We start from the raw sequence: 25,801 nt of genomic DNA on the forward strand, positions 1-25,801 counted from the left end.
AGAGTAGTGAGTGCAGAGTAGTGAGTGCAGAGTAGTGAGTGCAGAGTAGTGAGTGCAAAGTAGTGAGTGCAGAGTAGTGAGTGCAGAGTAGTGAGTGCAGAGTAGTGAGTGCAGAGTGCAGAGTAGTGAGTGCAGAATGAGTGTGCAGAATGCAGAGTAGTGAGTGCAGAGTGCAGAGTAGTGAGTGCAGAGTGAGTGTGCAGAATGCAGAATAGTGAGTGCAGAGTAGTGAGTGCAGAATGCAGAGTAGTGAGTGCAGAGTAGTGAGTGCAGAGTAGTGAGTGCAGAGTAGTGAGTGCAGAGTGCAGAGTAGTGAGTAGTGAGTAGTGAGTAGTGAGTAGTGAGTAGTGAGTGCAGAGTAGTGAGTGCAGAGTAGTGAGTGCAGAGTAGTGAGTAGTGAGTAGTGAGTAGTGAGTAGTGAGTAGTGAGTAGTGAGTAGTGAGTGCAGAGTAGTGAGTAGTGAGTAGTGAGTAGTGAGTAGTGAGTGCAGAGTAGTGAGTGCAGAGTAGTGAGTGCAGAGTAGTGAGTGCAGAGTAGTGAGTAGTGAGTAGTGAGTAGTGAGTAGTGAGTAGTGAGTAGTGAGTGCAGAGTAGTGAGTGCAGAGTAGTGAGTGCAGAGTAGTGAGTGCAGAGTAGTGAGTGCAGAGTAGTGAGTGCAGAGTGCAGAGTAGTGAGTAGTGAGTAGTGAGTAGTGAGTAGTGAGTAGTGAGTAGTGAGTAGTGAGTGCAGAGTAGTGAGTGCAGAGTAGTGAGTAGTGAGTAGTGAGTAGTGAGTAGTGAGTGCAGAGTAGTGAGTGCAGAGTAGTGAGTGCAGAGTAGTGAGTGCAGAGTAGTGAGTGCAGAGTAGTGAGTGCAGAGTAGTGAGTGCAGAGTGCAGAGTAGTGAGTAGTGAGTAGTAAGTAGTGAGTAGTGAGTAGTGAGTAGTGAGTGAGTAGTGAGTAGTGAGTGCAGAGTAGTGAGTGCAGAGTAGTGAGTGCAGAGTAGTGAGTGCAGAGTAGTGAGTGCAGAGTAGTGAGTGCAGAATGCAGAGTAGTGAGTGCAGAGTAGTGAGTGCAGAGTAGTGAGTGCAGAGTAGTGAGTGCAGAGTGAGTGTGCAGAATGCAGAGTAGTGAGTGCAGAGTAGTGAGTGCAGAATGCAGAGTAGTGAGTGCAGAGTAGTGAGTGCAGAGTGAGTGTGCAGAATGCAGAGTAGTGAGTGCAGAGTAGTGAGTAGTGAGTGCAGAGTAGTGAGTGCAGAGTAGTGAGTAGTGAGTGCAGAGTAGTGAGTGCAGAGTAGTGAGTAGTGAGTGCAGAGTAGTGAGTAGTGAGTGCAGAGTAGTGAGTGCAGAGTAGTGAGTAGTGAGTGCAGAGTAGTGAGTAGTGAGTGCAGAGTAGTGAGTAGTGAGTGCAGAGTAGTGAGTAGTGAGTGCAGAGTAGTGAGTAGTGAGTGCAGAGTAGTGAGTAGTGAGTGCAGAGTAGTGAGTAGTGAGTGCAGAGTAGTGAGTGCAGAGTAGTGAGTGCAGAGTAGTGAGTGCAGAGTAGTGAGTGCAGAGTAGTGAGTGCAGAGTAGTGAGTGCAGAATGCAGAGTAGTGAGTGCAGAGTAGTGAGTGCAGAGTGAGTGTGCAGAGTAGTGAGTAGTGAGTGCAGAGTAGTGAGTAGTGAGTGCAGAGTAGTGAGTAGTGAGTGCAGAGTAGTGAGTAGTGAGTGCAGAGTAGTGAGTAGTGAGTGCAGAGTAGTGAGTGCAGAGTAGTGAGTGCAGAGTAGTGAGTGCAGAGTAGTGAGTGCAGAGTGAGTGTGCAGAATGCAGAGTAGTGAGTGCAGAGTAGTGAGTGCAGAATGCAGAGTAGTGAGTGCAGAGTAGTGAGTGCAGAATGCAGAGTAGTGAGTGCAGAGTAGTGAGTAGTGAGTGCAGAGTAGTGAGTAGTGAGTGCAGAGTAGTGAGTAGTGAGTGCAGAGTAGTGAGTGCAGAGTAGTGAGTGCAGAGTAGTGAGTGCAGAGTAGTGAGTGCAGAGTAGTGAGTGCAGAGTAGTGAGTGCAGAGTAGTGAGTGCAGAGTGAGTGTGCAGAATGCAGAGTAGTGAGTGCAGAGTGAGTGTGCAGAATGCAGAGTAGTGAGTGCAGAGTGAGTGTGCAGAATGCAGAATAGTGAGTGCAGAGTAGTGAGTGCAGAATGCAGAGTAGTGAGTGCAGAGTAGTGAGTGCAGAGTGAGTGTGCAGAATGCAGAGTAGTGAGTGCAGAGTGAGTGTGCAGAATGCAGAGTAGTGAGTGCAGAGTAGTGAGTGCAGAATGCAGAGTAGTGAGTGCAGAGTAGTGAGTGCAGAGTAGTGAGTGCAGAGTAGTGAGTGCAGAGTAGTGAGTGCAGAGTAGTGAGTGCAGAGCAGTGAGTGTGCAGAGCAGTGAGTGTGCAGAGCAGTGAGTGTGCAGAGCAGTGAGTGTGCAGAGCAGTGAGTGTGCAGAGCAGTGAGTGCAGGTGCAGAGTGGTGTGTGCTGTTGAGTGCAGAGTGCTGTGTATTGGCAATGTAAATGACAATGCCATTTATTTATTATTTAAAGAAAAAAAAAGAAATGTTATAAGCAATGCCAATTGCTTTACCTTTAATGATGCCGAGACCATTGCATTGCAAATGCTTATTTTTCCACTGACGGATAAACTCATACAGTGAGACATGTCTTCTGGTCCAACGTGCCACGCGCTCTGCTGAAATTCCAGAATTACCGTATGACCCAGGGAGTTGAGAAACGGAGGCGCGGATTCACGTTCTGACTTCGGAAGTCATGTATTTCTATATATCCCCTTAATGTACAAAAATACTTTTTCCCAGTGTTCCACTGTTAAAAACTGCCAATGTCTCCCGGGCTAGTCAGAGGAAAATGACTTTGGTCTTTGGAGACAAACCATGTGGAAGTTCTTTTTTTCTCATTTGTTTTTGTCACTCTCGTGACCCTAGGCAAGGGTGCCAGAGTGTTTAACACATTTTTAGATAGGCAAGTTATGACAGACACTTCGATACCAGTCATACACGCTCTATGCATACAAGCACCTTCCAGAAGTTACATTACTAGGACCCAGCCCGCCTGCAGGAAATGACATCTAGACTCCATTTCGTAAATATTACATCACATGCATGAGCAGAGTGAGACCCTGATCAGATAGGTGTGCAGATAACAGTGAGGAGGCACCCTCATCTCTTTACCCTGTAAGAGGACCGACTAGCGTGGGCCGAGGCTGAAACATTCGCACTTGGGAACATGGACGGTGGGTCACAGGTGCGTGCGCTGCGCACCGTGCGCTTGAACTATAAACAGCAGAGCAGACTTGAGGCTGCAGTGCAGAGCTGTGTTTGTGTTACACAGCGAGCCAGCAGCGTAACCAGATAGGTGTCACCCCATGATGGGGTGACACCCGGTGCGGTCCGCACCCCCGCACCCCCCTAGTGACGTATCATTGATACCCATCCCAGGTTTCTCGCTGCACTAGGACTCCAATTCTGGGGCAAGGACATCTCCATATGCAGCATAGAACTGTACTGGGAGCCCATGTGTCCAAGGCACCTTCCCTGGTGCCATATTTTTCACTGCTGCCCTCATGTCCTGGAGCTTAATATTCCCCTCCCCCCCAGGTCTTCAGCTTTTTCTCAGGTAATCATCGGGAGGGCCACCGGGCCCAGAAAGGCATCTACCTCCTGATATCCCCCGACTAAGAGTACCTGCATAAAGAGGCGTATAATACTCACCAAACCTCTTATTAATGACATCCTAACAATTAAATTGCCCCCTGCCTCAAGCTCCAGGATCAAAGAACCCTTTTTGGCAGTATTAGCCAGCCACGCCAGTACGGCCCCAACAATTTCCCTTTCTGCATGAGCCCTGACCATATTCTCCCAATATTCGAAGCAACAGAGCTTTTCCGCCACCTGCCCACTAGTGCATCCCTGGATTCCAGAAGTGACTGCTCGAATGTTGGGTTTCCAGGTCTAGCTGTTTTCACTTCTCTTAGTGCTGCCTCCTGAGTTTTGACTTTCCACAACAAAGTGCGCTGCACTCCTTCCGCTTCCGTAATACAGCGCCCCAGATCACAGCTTTAAAAGTATCGCACTCAATCAGTGGTGTATCTGCTGTATATGTGTTAGCCTCACCAATTGACAGCCAGAACGCTGCTTCTTCCAGCACTTTGATCTTTAAATGCCAGTCTGGGATGTGGGGACGCACCAGCTCTCATGTCAGGGATCAGACCAGATTAGAAAGTGTTCTAGCTAAATATTCAATATTCTATACGGGCTTATCACCCCAGGTATGCAAAGAAAGTGTTGAGGTGGACACGTAAGTCATGCAGATTGGAATAGAAAAGAGTAGTCCCTGTCCAGAGGATGAGTGGATGTCAATGATTCAACCAGTCACCACTGAACTTGGCAAGCAGCAAGCAAAAAACCGGGGAGTTGGCCGAAGGGGGGTGGGATCTATCAAGCGCATGGTCAGCAATACTTTTGAAATCTCTTCCTGTGAGTACAACATTCAGTATGTATGGGTCCAAGACCCTACATAACTCATCTACAAAACCCAGCTTGGTCTGAGTTAGGGGCATATATACTGACCATGACCAGGTACCGGCCAGCCAATCTGCCCATGACCACCACATATCTTCCAGCTGGGTCCAATAGCTCCCCAGTCATCTGAAAAATGACCTCAGGTTGTATACATAGTAGAACATCCCTTGCAAAAGCAGAGTATGCAGTAATGCAGGTCTGTCCCCGGCAGCATTTATGGTGCGCCAGGCCCTCACCCTCAGTCAAATGAGTCTCCCGTGGGAGGGCGATATGACCCCCCCCACACCTCTTGAGATACGTGTACACTTTGCAATGTATGAGCATATTAGTAAACCCTGGATATTCAAGGATATAAAGTTATATGTCATAGTGGCCACCATAGTAGGCTAGAAGACAGGGATATCATCAGACAGATAGGGGTCCCCACCCTTACCCAGGACTCACACACCCAGGACTCTGGCTCCTCAAGATAGCAGCAGCAGGCACCTCAAACCCAACCAAAACAATAACATACCCAACTCCCCAGCCCCAGGACGCAAAGGAAACATCCCCCCATCCAAACATATAGCATACCAATCAGCTCACGTGTAGACAGCACACACATAACAACAGGGGAATACAATATTAGGGGTGCCTACCAGCATCTCAACACACCATCCAGATGAAGCAATAAATTCAGTCCTATATCAAACCAGGCCAATGCAAGTGCAGAATATCAGTTTGTGTGACCCATTTCTCAGTCCCTCCCCCACACCCTCATACATCACAGTAGAAACCATTCTTCTTTAAAGTAGCTTGTCAACAGGTCAGGACCAAACCTGGGGCAAGGATTCATCTGATGCCCTGTCCTAGTCTCTCGGTTTTTTGTCTCCCACCATGGACAGAGGGCTTGCCCCGCCCCACTCATGGTCGCTGTCACCGCCACTGCTCGCAGTTGTTCATGGTGAGCCTGGGTTTTGGAAGGAATCTCTCTGTTGCCATTATGCCCATTTCATCTGGGCAGTCTCCTGGAAGACCTATGACCAGTAGTACTGGTCGCCTGTGAGTGCTGGTCAATCCAGTCAGACAGTTCCTTTGATGACGTAAAGAACCGTACTCCCTCCCCAGTGACCACTCTCAATTTCCCTGGGAAAAGCATTCCTTAATGGATTCCCAGCTGGGAGAGGCATTACTTGGCATCCATAAGAGTTGCCCTCTGTTTCTGCACATCCCTTGTGAAGTCTAGGAATATCATTACTCTATGGTTATCCACCATCAAATCCCCCTCAATCTTGCTTGACTCAGAATATGATCTTAGTCTTTGTAGTGCAGCAGTTCAGCCACCACTGGTCTGGGGGCCAGGCCAGGCTTCGGATGCTGAGATTTAGTGGACACACTCCAGCACAAAGAAGGGGGAAAGGCCTTTTGGCACCACTTCAGTTTTCAGCCACGATTCCAAGAAGGTAAGCATATATGGGCTCTCGGAGCACTCCAGCAGGCCTAGCACTCCCATGTTGTTACTCAGGGCTCTGTTTTCAGCATCCTCTGCCCTGAATTCTAGGGTCTTAACTCTCTCTTTCACGTCTGTGAGGCGGCCCTTCAATGACTCCATCTCCAGCGAAAAGTCTCCTGAGTTATGTTCCATGGCCGTGGCTCACTCTACCAGTCACTGCTGGTCATTGCGTAGAATCCCCAAGTCCACCACCATGGTATCGATTTCAAATGGAGGGTCTCCCGGGAGTCTAAAATCGCCTGCAAAATCGTATCTAGCGTGGCCCCAGTGTGCCCCCTCCAGTCGAGGAGACAAGGTCAGGTCACCCTCCTCCTTCTCACTGATCTCTGGTGTAGGGGAGTGGGGGATCTACCAAATTTTTCTTTTAAGAATTTTTGCCCATGGTGTCAATCTGCTGGAGCGACCAGTGTTCCCCTTTCCATAGCTCAGTACCAGGAGGATTGAAGCAGGGGTTGTTCGCTACTTCTAAGGAGGCCCACATTTGACAATCGCCCCACAGACCTCAGTCTCTCAACTTTGCATAGACCCCAGAGTCTCTACTATTAGGACTTGCCTCCCACGGGATCAGTATTCACCTCGGGCCCCATCCTTTCAGTACTGTCATTGTTAGCGCTGCTGCCACTCTCGAGTCCGCTGCCTTGGCCGCAACAACTCCATCACTCTGACTACATGCTCCTGCCCAGGCTGGGCTGCTGCCTGAGATCACCACACTCCTCCAGCAGCCAGGCCAGATGCAGGGACACAGCTGCTCAGCCGTTTGCAGCCTCAGCAGCACCACATAGATCCTTCTATGCAGCCTCCTACTTTTATCAGGTTTATAAACAACAAGGGAGCCCCAATGAGTCAGCAAAGGACCCCAGGGAACATAATGATTTCATACAACAGTGGTCCCATGCACAAATTATGAACAGAGAAATAAATATAGACAAGATTGATCTATATTGGTTTTTGACATTTCCAGCCGGACAGAGGTCGCAATCTTTACTTGATCAATAATAAAAGAACAAAGAATTCCTTCAACAATTCACCGTAGTGGGGCGCATGAAATCACTACTTTTATCAGGGCCACGGCTCTGCCATTGTCCCACCAGGTGACTGTGCTGCCCCTCCGGGCATGGGTCCCAGGGCTCACCTCTCCTCTTAGGGGATGCTGAGAGCTTGAGTACTGGGTAGTGAATGTGGGGAGTACCCTCAGCATCCACCTCGCCCTGCCGGTTTTTAGGTGAAGCACCCCTGGGGGTGTGCTCATTCACCAGTCTGCAGCTCCCGGTTAGTTGCTGAGGCCAGCAGCACCATCCGTATCATCCAGCAGGCCCACAGTGCCACCCCCATTTTGCAAGGCAAGCATGAGGTGCTAGTCATCCCCACTCTCAGGGCCCCTCGCACTGCCTCGGGACATGTAGGTCAATAGCTTTAGGCAGCAGGTGTGGCGAAGGGCACCTTCTTCCTTCCTGAGGACAATATCGCCATGGAGGTGACTAAAGACCGGTCAGGTAACCGATTCACTCAATCAGGGGAGCTGTCTAGAGAGGGGAAAGAGTGGCTTTAATCCAGGGGTCTGGTAGACTTGTGGCGAGTGTTGCATCCGCAGGTCTCACAGTTCTCCTTTTACTCACATGCACACAGTACTTATGCATGCCTGGACCACTTGATTGGCACAACAGAAATTAATGGAATGGTGGGGGAAGTGGACATTATACCGGCGGCACTCTCTTACCACGACGCAGTGATTGTTTCCCTTCGGTTGCCCCTGGTACAGAGACAACCAGGTTGTTGGCAGCTCCAGTAAAGCATGCTTCACAAGGAGACAGTGTCATGACAGATACATCAATACATTAAGGACTACTTAGAGGTGAATGATTCCCCTGATATCTACTTTCCCACATTATGGGAAGCCCTGAAAGCGGTAGTGCGGCGGGAACTGATAGCCATCTCTGCTGCACAGAATAAAGATTACAGAGATAAGAGGGAGCATCTCACAGTGCAGGTGTTAGAATTACAGCGGGTTCACAGTCGGACGGGGGTACCAAAGGTCTGGCGACAGTTGAAGGCAGCACGAGCACAACTGGCGGGACTAGATCTCGACAGAGCTGAATATGCAGCATTATGTCTCAAACACTCCTATTATGTTGGAGGGGACAAGACAGAGCGCATGCTGATGAGCAAACTCAAGGAACGCACCCAATAGACAAGAGTTCAATCAATTGCGAAAGTCAAGGGGGAGTTAGTCACTGAGGATGAAGAGATAGCAAAACATTAAGGGATTTTTATGCAGAACTATACCGATGGGAAGCTACCCCAGGACCGCAAGTGATGGCATATTTGCAAGGGACACGCACGTCCGCGATAGTTACAGTTCAAGCAGACATGTTGGACTCCCGGATCCGGATAGAAGAAGTTATAGGGGTGATATCACGCCTCAAGCTTATGAAATCGCCGGGCCGGATTGATTCTCTGCACTTTTCTACAAATCCTTTTGCCATATCTTAGCCCCTATCATGACAAAACTTTTTAACTCCTTTGCGGTGCCAGGGTCGATTCCTCCTCAGATATTGGCAGCATCTATAGTAGTCCTGCCCAAGCCGGGAAAGGATAAAACTCTATATGGCTCCTATCGCCCAGTGTCCATTCTCAATGTGGCTCTCAAACTGTTCACCAGCATCTTAGCCGCAAGACTAGGACCATAGATGCCTGGCATAATAGAGCCAGTTCAAGTGGGATTCATTCAAAATAGACAGAGCAGTGACAATACCAAACGGATTATCCATTTGGTTGACAAGGTTAACCACACGCACATGGATACCCTGCTTTTAACGGTCGACGCCGTAAAGGCGTTTGACCAGGTAGACTGGGGTTTTTTAGACCAAACATTGATTCACTTTGGTTTGGGAGACCGTTTCAGAGCATGGGTGACAAGTTGTTTTAGCTCACCCACCGCTTCTATAAGGGGCAATGGACTATCGTCTCACCCTTTTGCCATTCAACGAGGGACAATGCAGGGATACCCACTGTTGTCCCTCTTGTTTGCTTTATACATCGAGCCGCTGGCCCAGGGGATCAGGGACCATCCGGACATCGTGGGTGCCCCCTTCGTTGGGGACAGACATGCAATAAGCCTCAATGCGGACGATATCCTTGCTTCCTTAGAGTTCCCGCACCGTTCGGTCCAGGCATTTTTAAAGGAACTGGAATCCTTCGGCCAGGGATCCAAATTCCGTGTAAACGTTGGGAAGTCAATGATCCTTCGCCTGAATGGGAAGCGGGCAGACTCGAGGACGTAAATAATTAATTTACTCTCTTAATTTCTATGCAGGTAAGTACTTAATCAATAACTCAGATCGGATGAAAAAAGACAGAGTCCGTGGTGTTAGAGTTTCTAAGGGTTTTATTCCTCATAAAGGAATGGTCAAGACCAGGATATCATGTTCTGACCACCACAGGGGTGTCAGAAGGGATAGAGCAGACTTTATTGACATTACATAGCTTATATACTTGTTTTATACCATAAGAAGTAATGTAAGAGGCGTAACAGCTGAGAGAAGACAAGATAACAGTATGCACGTGTTACTAGTACGTAATCAAGAGGCGTAAACTAGGCGTGAATCAGAGGTGTGTGCTAGAAACGTCACTGATAGGTGACGCAAGTGGGTGGCACCAAGGGGTGGTGCTAACAGAATTGTTGCAATGTCAGCAGAAATCGGAAGCTTGGATGCGCACGCAGCTGCATGACGTGTGATTGACGGGGTGCAGGGGACTTGACATTTACACTGACGGAAAGAGACAGAAGTCTGGCATGTCAGATCAACTTGTACTTTTATCGTATCTGATATCTGATGTTTAGGAACCATACTATCTGGGCGGAAAGGTCTCTAGGGCAGAAGCTATTCTATGCTAACTGTGGATGCGTGTATAAGCGCCTAAGTGTCTACATGAGAAGCGTGGGGCACGGGCCTTCCATGGAAGCATGGTAACAGAGGCTATGAATTACTTGCATTACTTGTATTGAGACAGGTCGGCCCTTTGGCTCTGCAGCTGGAGAGGATGTTTACTGGAGCTAGTAGGCAGGAATGCATTCTCGAGGAGCGGAACAGATAACTCGAAGGTTATAGTCAGTCTTGGCAGAAAGCAGGCTGAGCTGAGCGCGAGGGGCCGCGCTGAAAGTAAGTCAGAGTTCACGGGTACAGAGGTAGCCTGGGCAGAGGCTGTCAGAGTCAGGAGCCAAAAAGAGGTTCGATGGCAGAAATTCAGGGCCTACTCTGTTAGAGCAGGGAAAACATGTAAAGTGTACTACAAAAAGACGGTGGCATAACATACTTAGGAACGGACTATATAATCCATTCAGGGTGGATCTGAAAGAGGACAGGTTAACGTTGGACGCAAATGTATTTGCGTCTTCATAACTGGTACAGGAGGGAAGTTACATGCACTTCAAGCTGGTACATGGAGTCGGTGGGGTACGCGCTAGGGAACATAACATGACCAAAAAATTTATATTTCCTCATTCCCTCCTTGTTCCCTACGGACCCTTCATGAAATATCGATCCTCATGAATCGATCAGTTTGTTCTTGTAACATCATTTGTTCTTCCTTCTTTCGTTTACGTTTTGAGAGAAAACTGGAATGTTCAATACAAGAAGAGGCACACAGTCCACAAATCGCTGGCCCACACTGCAGGCACAGGCAGCAACTGAATACTAGGACTAGGCCAATGCCTAGGAAGGATAGGATCTTCCATCCCCAAGCTGTTAACGTTGTCCAGAACCAACCAGACCAAGTCCAGGTGCCTGGATTCTGATGTATCTGATTTGCAATTTTATGGAGACGGGTGATAGCTTGATATACAGATGGTGCGTTTTGTGGTATGAAAACACAGCAACTTGACCCGATGACCTTACAGGCTCCACCTCTATCTGCCAAGATGACGTCAATAACAAGACGATTCTGAAGGACAACAACCCGCATGGCGGACTGCTCTTCTGTTAAGTTACCTAAGGCGGAGGCAGTTTCATTTACTACTGCTTCAAGCGTTCTAGTTAATCTGCGTATTAATTTACTATTCTGAACAGGTCCTAAAAAGAAAAAGAATCCTTTATTAAAGTCGGTGTACTGTTCCCATGCCGTTTCTGTGTAGTCGACAAGTGGGATATCTCTTCTGTGTCTATTCTTTACTAGATTAGTATTTCTGTGGTAATCAGGAGGAGCTAGAAAAACAGGTGGCAGAAGGAATGCAATGTAACAGGTACCATCCCAATCTGGAGGTAGACGTATGTATGCGGTATGACCACAAACAAAGTAAGAATGACTAATAGCTTTGAAAGACGATTTTCCATGATCACTGAATTCGACCACAGTAGTGCATTTACTATGACCTAAGTGTACTGAACCTTTCTTCTTGATACATAATTCACCAGTGACTGGCAATACTGACATAATGGGTAAAACTGGTGTGGCTTCGGACTCGACAGTAAGAATCATAAGGCTAATTGTATAATTACCTAATCCATATACTTCATTTTCTAGATCAGTTCCTATTCTAGTGGGGAGTCCCTCCTTATCTGGGTAACAGACGTCGAGCAGGACCAAGTTCAGGTTTCCCCAAACCCAACCCCCATCAAAAACAGCAATATCAGGATCTAAGGAATTAATTATTTTAAACCATGCTCCGCAGGAGCCATTGTGAGTGAACGGATACGGAAAGAGGGGCAGAGCTCCCTTGTAGTTCTGGTAGGGAGGGAGTCGGCCACATATCCAGCAATTTGTAGCATTGTTAGTTTGATGAGAATGATGTAGCATACTAATGAATGTATTGTTGCGCAGCGCAAGTCTGTAGGAAAGCTCGTGTGGAGGTAACTCACTAAAAGTGTGTTCAGCAGATACATTATAGGCAGAATGTTCACGCTTGAAAATGGGGTAATATATAGGTAACAGGATGCTAGCAACAATGATTAGAATACTGAGAATAAACATGATTAATAGTGTCACTATACAGTGACTACGAAGTGATTTACAATATGTACGTTTCTTGGCCTCTCTCTCTCTCTCTCTATCTCGATCTAGGGGATACATGTCAGAGACTATTTAACCGATTCACCTAGGGGAGGACTTAAACAATTAAACTGTCTGACTTGCTAGATCGAAGTTTCATGCGATATTGTTCTTGAGGAGTCTTTTCTCGTTCAGATTCTGTAAAGTCTTTTTGTTCGACACAGTCTTTGGTGGGGGTGTACGAGTCTCGATCAGGTTTCAGTCCAGAGAATTTTTTTATATGACTCGTGTGGACCCACCCCTTTCTTCCTTCTATTTTCACGGCCGTCCTTGTTGTTAGAAGAACGGTCTTCGGGGACTTCCAGCGGGGCTCCAGCGGACTCTTTCTGTCGAAGTTGCGGACGAACACAAGGTCGCCAGGACGGACGTCGTGTGGCTTTACATCAGTGTTGTCAGGGAAGGCTGCGGCAACCTGTGAACGACATGATTGGAGTGCAGACATCAAGGAGGCAAGGTAATCTGTCAACATGTTACAATCAACATCAGTAATCTTTTTCGGAATGGGCGTCCCCCACATATTCGGTGGTCTGCCAAAGACCACCTCGTACGGGGATAGCCCTGATCTCGAATGGGCGACCATTCTCATGTAGAATAGTGCCACTGGCAGGGCGACTATCCAGTCGACCCCTTTCTCCTGACATGTTTTGGCAAGGCGGATTTTTAGTGTCTGGTTATGCCTTTCTACAAGGCCTGCTGCTTCGGGATGTCGGACACAATGGAACTTCCACTGGTATCCCAGTAATAAGGAAACTTCTTTCATTAATGCAGATGAGAATGGCTGACCGTTATCTGAGTACACGACACGAGGCAGGCCGTATCGTGGGAAAAATTCACGAACCAGCTGCTTGGCAGTGGTCGGAGCAGTGTAATCTGGGACTGGGTATGCTTCGGTCCAGCGGGACAGAGCACAGACAATTACGAGAACATATTTAAATCCTCGACAACGGTCCATCTGGATATAATCCATCTGGAGGACTTCAAAAGGGTGATCGGGAGGATGAAATCCACCTTGCTCTACAGGGACGCTTTTACCTGGATTGAACTGACAACAGATCATGCAAGTACGCACTTTCTGTTTTGCTGCTGCTCGTAAGTGTTTATTATTCCAGAGATTTTGTAGACTGTCTAACATCGCTTTCTCTCCTAGATGTGCAGGACTATGTGCTGTATTTATCATAACTTGAACCATAGAGTCAGGGAGAAACCATGTAGATTTTCCCTTCGTCATCCAACCTTGATCTGTCTGGATCCCTCCTAGTTCGATCCATTTCTTTATTTCTTCTGGAGTAGCATGTGTCTGAATATCGATAACATCTAGTGCGGGATCCCTGACTGACATGCAATTTGTCTGTTCAGTTGTCTTTGTCGTATCAGTTGTCTGAATGTGAGTCAGTGCTGTATGTTTTGCTGTCTGGTCTGCCAGGTCGTTACCCTGGGAAACAGAATCTGTGACTTTAGTATGTGCTTTACACTTCATAACGGATATGGCTGAAGGCAGATGTATTGCTTCTAACAATGCTTGAATGAGGGGACCATGTTGAATCTTGGCACCATGAGAGGTCAGAAAACCTCGTTCCTGCCAGAGCATGCCGAAGTCGTGTACGACTCCGAACGCATAACGGGAATCAGTGTATATGTTGACATTTCTGTTCTTGGCTAGAATACAGGCTCGGGTCAGAGCGGTGAGCTCTGCCGCTTGAGCAGACAGTGTATCAATACGATGTGTTTCTTTAACTTCAGTTTCAGTGGTCACGGCATACGCGGCCACTAATTCTCCTGTATTTGTTCTCATACATGAACCATCCACATAAAGTGTCAGGTCTGGATTTGTCAATGGAACATCTGTTAAGTCTCGTCGGGGCTTTGTTACTGCATTAATGATCTCTATGCAATCATGCGGAGCAGGATCTGTCATATCTGTAGGTAACAGTGTTGCTGGGTTCAAGATACTGCAGCGTCTGATTTCTATGTGTGGCTGGAATAATGTCAATTCATAACCTGTCAGACGTGCTATAGTCAAGTGTTGAGTTTGAGTTCTGTTTAACAGAACCTCTACAGAATGTGGAACTTGTACTGTTAACTGATGACCTAGAACAATTGAGTCGCTTTGTCTGATTGCTAGCGCTGTTGCTGCTACTGACTTTAAGCACGCAGGGAGTGCCTGGGCTACTGAGTCCAATGTACTTGAAAAATAAGCACAAGGCTTATGTGAACCTGCTTGATCTTGAGTGAGGACAGACAATGCTGTACCGTCACGTTCTGTAACAAAAAGTGTAAACGGTTTGCTGTAACATGGTGTCGCTAAAACTGGTGCTTGGCATAATGCTTTCTTTAATTCCTCAAAGGCTTGTGTGTGTTCCTGAGTCCAAGGGAGGGCAGGCGAAGTTGCTGCCTCCTGCGTCGTTAACTGGATGAGTGGTTTAGCTAGAAATGCATATTGAGGAATCCATTGTCTGCAGTACGAGGTGAGGCCTATAAAGGCCCGCACTTCCTTTTGTGTCTGGGGTCGTGGCATATTTACAATTAACTGAATGCGATCGGGAGTGAGCTGTCTCCCCACTTTGGACAGCAAGTGACCCAAGTACACAACTTGCTGAACACAGAATTGTAGCTTCGAAGGAGACACCTTGTGCCCCTTGTCGGCCAGGAAATGTAAAACTGTCAATGATGCTTGTTCACATTCGGGCTCACTTCGTGCGGTGATCAGTAGATCATCGACGTATTGCAGTAAAGCGGTGTTAACTGGCATTTGAACACAATCTAGTTGTCTTTTCAGTGCTTGACTATAGATGCTGGGGCTTTCTGTGAATCCTTGAGGTGCGCGGGAAAATTTGAAACTTCGTCCATTTAAACTGAATCCGAAGAGATATTGGCTCTCCGGATCAATAGGTACACTGAAGAAAGCGTTCTTGAGGTCAATTACGGTAAAGAACGTTGCTTCTGAATCAATAGCAGTCAATAGGGAAGAGATATCGGGGACCACAGGGTACTGTGGTACAATGCATTTGTTCAGCTCTCGAAGATCAATCACCAGCCGATATACTGGCGGTGCATTGGGGTCTGTACGTTTAAGAATTGGAATGATGGGTGAATTACAGATATTGGAGTCGGTCTCTACGACCACTCCCTGGGCAATAAGCTCTTCAATGATTTTCAGTAAAGCCACTACAGCATCGGGTGGTAACTTGTATTGTCTGATTCTGGGTAGAACAACTCCTGTCTTGAGTGTAACACGATATGGAGTGATATGCATACAACCTACGTCAGCTGGGCCTTTTGCCCATAGGTGATCTGGTACATTTTTCAATCTGACATCAAAATCTCGCAAAACATAATGACCCTTGAAATCCCGTAGAAAGAGTCTAACTCCCTCCGGGGAACAGCATATTATAGCTCCTAGAGCCTTCAACGTTTTAATTCCTAACAGATTTTCTGGGCATGATTTCGTAAGTAACAAGTCTGTAACTCGTGATAATGGACCCACAGCTAATGGTACTGGTTCCGATACTTCATTTACAATAGGCTGTCCTGAAAACCCAAGGGAAACATTCTGTGAGCCTGAGAGGGGTGCCCCTGGGACTTCATTGTGACTGATGGTAGTGCGACTTGCCCCTGTGTCAATTAAAAACTTTCTGTCTTTTCCCAATACGTGACTATGTACATAAGGACCTTCTTGATCTACAGGAATTTCAATAAGAGGCAAACCACCTTCCCTCTCTAGGCTGTTTCATGTGTATCGGGGGTAATCTGGATATGCAGATTGGGCATACTGGTACATCTGTTGTGAAACTTGCTGAGTCGCGGCAATGGGCTGTGGCTGTGGTACTGCTACTGTCTGTGCTGTGTGGGATGGAGCATGCATAGGCTGTGTGTTCTGCATTGGCTGTACATTTTGTGAGGTCTGTTGCTGGACCTGATCGTGTCTAGGCAGATGCGGTCTTTCTTTAGTTTTACCTGTTGAGATGTTGTGTTTCAGGACTGGGCATTCATGTACATAGTGACCTGGCTGTTTACAATAATTACATGTCCCTTTAACGGGAGCTGTAGTGTGACTTGTCTGGGCCCCACCCTTTCTCTGACCGTCGGCTGGGACCGTCTGAGCTACTAACATTTTCATTTTCGTGTCCTTCATACGCTTCTGTTCCTGATCTTGTTCTTCCCTAATTCTGTTTTGATGATATTGTAACATTTGTAACATCTGGGATGGCGTATTTGCCTGCCAAGTACTTTCAACTTTATACACTCTATTTTTAACTAATGGTAGGGAATTCTCGACTAATTTTGATACAAAAAGGTGTGGATATGACTCGCTGCTTGGTTGTAGGCCACTATTTATAATGAAACATTTCTCGAATCTTGAATAGAAGTCACTAGTATCTTCATCTTGTTTCTGTTTACAGGACGAGATTGCGTCCCAATCTTCCTTTCTAGTTGTCAATAATCTTGGCAAAACCTGTACTATTAATCCGGGCAATGCTTTAGTCCTATCCCCAAGGCCTACCCCTGGGATTCGTTTGCTCTCTTCGTCTTCTATTTCTGCCCATGCTATCTTTGTCTCTCCCACCTCCCAATCCTTTTCCTTTAATTTCTCGTAAATGCCCGTGGGCAACAGTACTTTTAACATTTTCATAATATCATCATACGTGTAATCCCCCATCAGTAACATGTCTTTAAGCTCTCTGTGAAAACCTGCAGGGTCTTTGTCATGACACGGGACTAGTTTCTTCATTTCTAACAGTTCTAACTTAGTCAGTGGTGTGTGAACATACACACGCTTCAAGACTTGATCCGCACCCATAACTGGGTGTACTTCTCGTAAGGGGTTCTGACTTTCAATGCCACTCAGGCATTGCATGTGATACGTTTTTCTTTCTGGAGGCGGAGCGGGAACATATTCAGAACTTATGAAGGTGTTGTATTTATGTCGTTGTTCTAGAATTATTTGTATTAACTTGGTACTGAAACCTCTCCATCTATCCATGAGTAGTGCTTCTAATGTTTCGTGTAAGGGACCTGGATCGGAATGGTTGTTTCTGAACTTGATGAGGAGGTGCTGAATCATGTATACACCTGCTACTTTCTGCTCGTCTGGGGAAAGGTTCAAGAATGTCTGTGCTAACGTATCGTCATTATATATGTCTGGGTTTTCGGCCCATAACACGGCTGACCGGGCTAGTTCCTGTTCATCCATAGAATTGAGTACATGGTACCCCATTCGGTCTCGAAGCCTTTTATCAGTTTCCTGGAACTGATGTTCAGAAGAATTCGGGTTCGTTAACGCAGAGAGAAAAACTCTCTTGTGTTCTAGACAGATGCCTTTCCTAAGGTAGTTTCCCTTACCTACATACGCTATAGTATCTGTAGTCCTTCCTTGTTCTGTAAGTTCTTCTTCCTCCTCGGAGGAAGCTTTATCATTCCCTTTCTGATGTGCCGTTATCACTGCCCTTCTAATTTTCTGGTACATACTGGCTATGCAAGCCCCCTTGTCATGTTTTCCTTCGGCTATATTTTGACCCCACTTTGTTAGTCCATCTAATTCACTTTGATCTGTCTCGGGCCTGTCTCGTTCTCTTATTAGACAATTTATGAAAAATCGTAATATCTGTGCTTGAATATCAACTTTCTGCTTATCCATGGCATCCTTGATACTGTCAGGGTCTTTCCCTGTCTGTATAAACTCGTATATTCTATTGAGACGCTCCTTCATTCCTACATAGCATAGCAAGATATCAGTGGCAGATCTTAATCGTAGTGATGCCAATATCATTAGATCGTTATTTCCGGGTACTGGATCATATCTGCAAACTGACATGTTTTCCTTTAATGCGTCAAGACGGGGAGACTGGAACACGAACGGATTCTGCGTGTCCCTTAAATTGAATCTGTGTGTTAATGGCGGGGTCTGAGGACCCGCAGTCGCACCTCCTGAGGCGGATGCTTGGGCATTATCTCTCCGCGGAGTCTGTATCTGAACTTGAATTTGTCGTTTAGTAGGATCAGGTAGGACCTGTTTCGGTAAGTCAATCTTGAGTGCGGGAAGTGGCGGAGCTGGCGGAACAGGGGAGGTCTGTCGCGGTACTGGCAGAACATGGTCTGGGGGCGTAGTGCCACCCCCGTCCCTGTCAGTGGGCAGGGCACGAACAGGCAGATTGGCGTAAGCTGGTGCTACATCCTCTAAATATGAATTTAAGAATATGTCTTTAGTAGTCTTATGCATTACTTTAGTTGGAACTAATGGTGGCGGTAAGTTTTTCGGTATTTCTGATAGGGCCTCAGGTGTACCTTCGGCCGCGAGATACATTCCGTTTACAAGATTGTTTCGGGCACGATCTATTTGTTCTGTTTTTACTCGGATCCCTTCAATAACTAATTCATTTTCTTGAGCCTTTTCTGATTCTTTAAGTCTGTCTTCTCTACGGAGTGCTTTCTCAGCACGCTTATGTGATTCCTTACGCCAGAATTCTATGGCGTCTTTCTGGGATTGTCTAGCTTTCTTTTTCCATAATGCTTCTTCTACCTTCATGATGCACTCGGCATCCCATGTTCCGGTAACAGGCCATCTGTGTCTTTCGTCTAGGTGCTTGGTGTAATCGGCCCATAAATCTAGATACAATATGGCATCTAAGCCATGCTTGTGGTACATAAAGTTACCTGGAGTGTCCCTAGGGGGAATAGGAATTTCTTCCTCCAGTATCCCTTTCCTAGTTCCTATCTGTTTTAACTTGTTGAAAAACGGCATTATGCTTACTTATTACTGAATGCTCGATCCTTACTACTTAATACTGGTTACAACTTAATTGATACAAGAAACACAATAATGCACATTAAACGGTCACATTCATACCACGACATTAATCACATGAAAACATTTGAGACATAGATGACTACCCCCCTATACTGGATGTACTGCTCAACAGTACAGATACACTGGTGTAACAGTGCAGAAATTCGGAATACTAGATATACTGCTAAACAGTACAGATACACTGCCTAAAAACAGTGCAGACCGGACTTGCGTACCCAAACCCGTCTAGATACGACCCAGCAATGGTACTCACCGGGAAGCACGGAAACAGAAGGCCTCGGAAAACTCGACTGGACTCGACTCGGTACTTCGGAAAACTTCGGAAAACCTCGGTAACCTTCGGAAAACTTCGGAAACCTGGTGGGCCTCTTGACACCTCGGACCTTGCTTCTTTCGGCTAGGCTCTGGTCGGGATCCTCCGCACTCCTCACCGCCTCGTCTGGGCACTGATCGCAGTCTTCGTCACCTCCTTGGGTCAGAGGGAGATGCAGGAAATCCTGCCGGTACGCGTAGGTTCCGTCTAACTGACGGCAGGGGACAGAGCTTGCAATGCGCCAACCGGCGCGTGAGGTGGGGGAGGGGTCCCTGTTCGGGCGCCAATATGACGTAAATAATTAATTTACTCTCTTAATTTCTATGCAGGTAAGTACTTAATCAATAACTCAGATCGGATGAAAAAAGACAGAGTCCGTGGTGTTAGAGTTTCTAAGGGTTTTATTCCTCATAAAGGAATGGTCAAGACCAGGATATCATGTTCTGACCACCACAGGGGTGTCAGAAGGGATAGAGCAGACTTTATTGACATTACATAGCTTATATACTTGTTTTATACCATAAGAAGTAATGTAAGAGGCGTAACAGCTGAGAGAAGACAAGATAACAGTATGCACGTGTTACTAGTACGTAATCAAGAGGCGTAAACTAGGCGTGAATCAGAGGTGTGTGCTAGAAACGTCACTGATAGGTGACGCAAGTGGGTGGCACCAAGGGGTGGTGCTAACAGAATTGTTGCAATGTCAGCAGAAATCGGAAGCTTGGATGCGCGCGCAGCTGCATGACGTGTGATTGACGGGGTGCAGGGGACTTGACATTTACACTGACGGAAAGAGACAGAAGTCTGGCATGTCAGATCAACTTGTACTTTTATCGTATCTGATATCTGATGTTTAGGAACCATACTATCTGGGCGGAAAGGTCTCTAGGGCAGAAGCTATTCTATGCTAACTGTGGATGCGTGTATAAGCGCCTAAGTGTCTACATGAGAAGCGTGGGGCACGGGCCTTCCATGGAAGCATGGTAACAGAGGCTATGAATTACTTGCATTACTTGTATTGAGACAGGTCGGCCCTTTGGCTCTGCAGCTGGAGAGGATGTTTACTGGAGCTAGTAGGCAGGAATGCATTCTCGAGGAGCGGAACAGATAACTCGAAGGTTATAGTCAGTCTTGGCAGAAAGCAGGCTGAGCTGAGCGCGAGGGACCGCGCTGAAAGTAAGTCAGAGTTCACGGGTACAGAGGTAGCCTGGGCAGAGGCTGTCAGAGTCAGGAGCCAAAAAGAGGTTCGATGGCAGAAATTCAGGGCCTACTCTGTTAGAGCAGGGAAAACATGTAAAGTGTACTACAAAAAGACGGTGGCATAACATACTTAGGAACGGACTATATAATCCATTCAGGGTGGATCTGAAAGAGGACAGGTTAACGTTGGACGCAAATGTATTTGCGTCTTCATAACTGGTACAGGAGGGAAGTTACATGCACTTCAAGCTGGTACATGGAGTCGGTGGGGTACGCGCTAGGGAACATAACATGACCAAAAAATTTATATTTCCTCAGGGACAACAGCTTCTCAGAAATTAGGACAATGGAGTTTATCCCATATTTGGGAATTGAATTGGCCCCGTCGATCCAACAGACAATTACACTAAATTACACTAAACTAGTCCGACAGATCACGAAGATGCTACAGAGCTGGAAGCAGCATCATCTGTCCCTGCTGGGTCAAGTTGCTGCGGTCAAGATGTTGATTCTACTCAAAGCATTATACTTGTTCAAGACATTGTCGGTCTGGCCGCCAAAAGGGACACTTAATACGGTGCAAAAGAAGATACTCCATTTTGTCTGGGCAGGGGCGCGTCCACGCATGCGGAGGAGTTGGGATATCTGAGACCAGAGGAGGGAGGCTTAAGGATCCCGAATTTGCTAGATTATTTTAGGGCTGCCCAATTAAGTTACTTGGTGGACTGGAATAGAACAGAATCAGAGAAGAGATGGCTATTTCAAGACAGGGCATTAGCAAAACTCTCCCTGTGGAAGGTTCCCTTTCCGAAGGGGGCGGACCGACCACAGAATCTTCAGGGCTAACCTATCACGAAAACTGTGTTGCAGGTTCGGAACGGGGTGGCCAGTAGAAAAGATCTCACAACTTTCCCCTCCCCGATGACCCCCCTATTTGAACACAAGGAGTTTACTCCTGGGCTTGATGGGAGGTCATTTTGAATTTGGCAAGCTACAGCTTGCAAGGCAGCAGGCCATCTATTTGATATCAAGGGGATCATACCGTTTTCACAATTAAGACAGGATTATACTCTCCCAGAGCCCGAAAGGTTCCATTATTTACAAATAAGACATTGGCTTCTCCATCCAGACGTTTACCCGAAACTCAACCGAAAACTGATGAAATACGAGAAATGGTTAGTAACGAAGCTCAACGATAGGAAACTGATCGCAGAACTCTATGACATGCTACGCAACCCACTTCCTACACAACCTACTGCTGGTCAGAAACACTGGGTGAAAGAAATAGGAAGAGAGCTCACGAAGAAGGAGTGGGGGGAAATTATTACAGGTCCAAACATATGGCGCCAAACACGGGCAGAAAGGAAACAGCCTTAAATTTGCCATGCATTGGAATCTGACACCGGTGCACCTTAAAAAAGGGAGCCCAGATTGCAGCCCTACTTGTTGGCAGGGATGCGGGGAGGAGGGGACATTACTACATTTGCTATGGGACCGCCCGGTCCTAGCCATATACTGGCCCAGGATATTGGACAAAATAAATCAGCAATTAGAGACCCAGATCCCACTGTTCCCAGCCTACGTGGTGCTGGGGCTACCCAACCCCTTAACGTTCCCTCTGATGTCTCACAAAGGGAAACAAATGGGTCTAGCTCTGGGGGCAGCGCTTCAGCACATTTTATCGCATTGGGGGACACAAACGATTCAATCACACACGGTATGGCTTCACAGATTATAGCATATCTTGGGGATGGAACGGATCCACGCTTCCCTCACAAACACTGCATCCGAATTCCAAGAGTTTTGGCAGCAGCTCATATCTCTCCTGTCCACAGAATTTAATGAGATCACATGCCCAAAATATCTCCACCTTCTCCGGCTCACGGAAATTGGGGAGCTGACCACTAGCACTTGAAAACTACCAGAGGGCTCTCTATACACACAATTTTAATACCAGAATAGTCATTGTGCATACCTGTTTGGGGGAAGGAGGGAGAGGGGGCTTGTTTGAATACCTTTTGACCATGTTGAGTATTGATATTTCTTGCTACTATGTCGTTACTATATTGACATTCTGTACGCCTCACACATTTATTGGGGAGCAGGCTAGATGGCATCTTCGCAGGTAATAGCAAATGATGTAATACATGCCTTGGTGTGTGGTACACAAGGTGCATTGTGAGGCAGCTATAAAAATTGTATCCATGCTTTTAATGTAAATAAAAACAAAGTTAAACATAAATAATCAATTCATGCTTATTCCTCCTAGAGAAACTGCATGTTTTACAAGAAGGGCTCAGCATTGGTGTTAGCCTTAATTTTGCTTTAGAATGTAGAATTACAGGGATCGAGTTTATTTCTACAAAACTGTCTATTGTGTCCTTTATTCTCGAGTGGCTGCTACGCGTCCAGTGTATCTACCATGTTTCCTACTGTTGCAGGGAAAAGCATGTTTCCTATGATACACTCAACTGCTAAAAAATCTCCAAATGCAGCTGAAAATGTGTGTGCTAGGGAAGGAGAAGATTTGATTTCCTCTGCTGAAGGACAAGGATGACAGCATGGAATTAAACAATGGGACTGAAGTGATTGACATTAGTATATAATTATTAGTGATCGATTCGGCGGAGGCAGAGAGAAACGAAGGCAGAGAGAGTGAGGAAAGTGTTGGTGTTAGATCTATCTGAGGCGTTCGTACTTTGATGTACTTGTCTGATGATGTCTGTAAGTTGACTCTTAACTTTGCACCTCATACCTCATGAGGAAAGCCCCAGCTTTCCCTTTCGGCCAGAGGGGTGGCATTTCCAGCTATTAGCACGCTGTGCTATAGTTTTCTAGGTTTATATGAAATTCTGTATTTGTTCTTATTGAAAAAATGCTCTTTTGTCTCTTGTACTATTCACTCAACTCATGCTCTGCAATTGAGATGTTACTGTGATTACCTGTAATGTGTTCTTTAGTGAATATTCAGATTTCATATTGTGCTTATGTTTGACCAATTCATATGCGAATGAAAAGAAAATAGATAAAAGCAAACTAACAGAGAAACTGAGTCTGTCTTCATTCATTATAATGATGCTAAAGAGATGTATATAAATGTATATAGAAGGATGTAAATATAAATATTCTCTTTGTTCTAGGTCCTCATTAGGGAAATATTTCATCTTTGTCATTTGCCAAATCCACGTCAAATCCTCCAGTCCGTCGGAGAACCTGACGTAATATGGGCCAACAAAAATCTGTTCTTATAATTAGAGAGAGAAAATGTAGGCACACTGATTATAATACGTGGTATAAATAGTTATACGCCCTTCTTTGGTTACCAGAAACCCCTTTTATCTGCTGTGCCACAGGCTATCAAAGGTATTTACAATCTGCGTTACCTATTGTCTGCAATTTTGGCTAGAGTATGATAAATGGAAGTCGTTTATATTTGTAATTGTTTGCAGCAGTTAACTTGGTTTCTCGCTGCTCAAATGGGTGTAATTTCTGATATTTATGTTTCCCTCGTCTTTATTTCCTGACTTTGCTCCATAGACAGTGTTGAAATGTCACTCATAATAACTCTAAAATCATAAAAATGTCACACATGGCAATCTGAAACCTTGGCAGCTATGAAAGCAATGGCTTTGTTTTCTCCGAGCAAAATACAGCATTTAAAAAAATCAAATAAACGATAATAAATCTGATATTTACGTGCTATTAGTAACTTTGTTTCAGCACATAGGGCATTCAATTCAGGTTTGTGGATTTCGTTCATTTTTTTAAATGGAAGTTTAAAAATAAGAAAGCAAACCTGATTCCATAGTCCAGAGAATTTTGAAAAGCTGTTGAGCACACCCGTGGCATCGATCTTCAGGGAAAGGATCATGGTGCTCAGCTGGATAATAACCTTGCTGACATCTTTGTGTTCACTGATCTGTTTGTCCAGAGGTTTCAGCACTACCATTTTGGTGAGCTCATCCCCTAGGTCTCTGGCTGCATTCTGTTCCAACTAAAATATGAAAAGTGTAAGGAAATACTTATTTTACAGTATATCAGAAATCCTAGTGCAAAGAAAGTGTGATGGTTAGTTTATTAAACATATCACTAAAAATAAACACAGAGATGACTGCACACTGAAGCGCATGTTAGTCAATAAGAGTCTCTCAGAAAAACCTATTGTTCTTGCCAATACTTGTTTTTCCGCCAACCAGCTTCCATGCATGCACACAGGTTCAGCAATGTCTTGGTATTGTTTTTCTTCGAGCAAAAGACCAGTCGTTCCAAGATGGCCACCGTGCAGGCAAATTATTTTTCTTCTGCTTTAAGGAAAAAGCATTCAAATCACAAGCATGGCGTGGACAAAAAGCCCACATAAGAGGTCTGTTTTCGAGCAAACAGCCAAAGAGGTCTGTCAGCAAGAGTAGACCAAAAACCCATGCTTTGGTCCAAGTAACGTATAATCAGTTCGGAGAAATAACAATTACAAGCCCCTTTTGTATGCAAGAAATGTGTAACAGCCAGAGTGAAGGCTAATGTGCTCAGCAAAGTAATGTCCTCAAAAGCAGGGGCGTGGCTGTCAGTGGTGCAGCTGGCGCAGAGGCTGGATTAGGTGCAGAGGTTGAGGGAGGAGTCTAGCTTGCTTTGCACCAGATGCAGGTACTTAACAGGCCAAGGGCACTCCCCCCCCCCCCACCCCCCCCAGTGCCAGCCTGTTAGCCTTCCATAGTTTGCTATATCGGGTGGTTGTAGAGGCTGAGGAGCTATTCATGGTCTTAGTGGTGACTGAAGAGATGAAGGCGAAGAAAGAGAGCCTCAAAAAAGAATAACTAGAGGTACCAGGGATAAGGAAAAAAAAAAGGATGGCGACATAGAAGGCCGGAGAGATACAGATGTAACTAAAGAAAGTAAAACAAATCCTGTGCACACGTTCATAAGATATTCGGTTCTTCAGTGAGAACTCAATGTATAGAATGAAAGTTCAAGGTATGCCCTGGATGCGCTTGGTTGAGGGTGTGGGCGATGGATATGGAAAAGGGGCCTGCAGGCACTTTTGCATTCCAAAGTGTGGCGCTGTAATGGGTGGAGACAACAGTTTTATTGCTTGCCCGATCTTCGCGCTGTTTTGCTGATCTTACATCCTGTATTCTCATAACAACAATGGCTTTGGCTGATCTCATGCCCTGTATTCTCCTAACAATAATGTATGCTTTACTATGGTTATCATTCGCCAATGGTGAGATGTGGCTGTGGATAATAGGCTTCCCCCTTGGTTAAACCACACTCATTGCAATTGTCCATCTTCTTGAGAGTTGCCTCAGTGGGGGAGGGGTGCGTACTGCACGTTGTGAGTGCACTACGAAGGGTGGAAAGCAGAGAGATGCACACCAAGTGAGAGGCAGGGACAGCAGAAATCAACAAAGAAGAATGCAGAGATATGAG

At 46.1% G+C, this 25,801-nt stretch overlaps 1 protein-coding gene across 1 annotated transcript in view; it reads right to left on the bottom strand.

Annotated features, from left to right (window-relative positions):
- LOC147722959 (dynein axonemal heavy chain 5-like) overlaps positions 1-25,801 on the bottom strand; it is a 1,378,573-nt gene that overhangs the window by 1,021,684 nt on the left and 331,088 nt on the right. The window contains exon 27 of the mRNA XM_086965349.1: positions 24,174-24,371. Within this exon, the coding sequence (XP_086821475.1) occupies positions 24,174-24,371 (198 nt within the window). The remainder of the gene's footprint in view (positions 1-24,173; positions 24,372-25,801) is intronic.

The sequence above is a fragment of the Lissotriton vulgaris genome, chromosome 4_1 (assembly GCF_964263255.1).
Source record: "Lissotriton vulgaris chromosome 4_1, aLisVul1.2, whole genome shotgun sequence".
NCBI lineage: Eukaryota > Metazoa > Chordata > Amphibia > Caudata > Salamandridae > Lissotriton > Lissotriton vulgaris.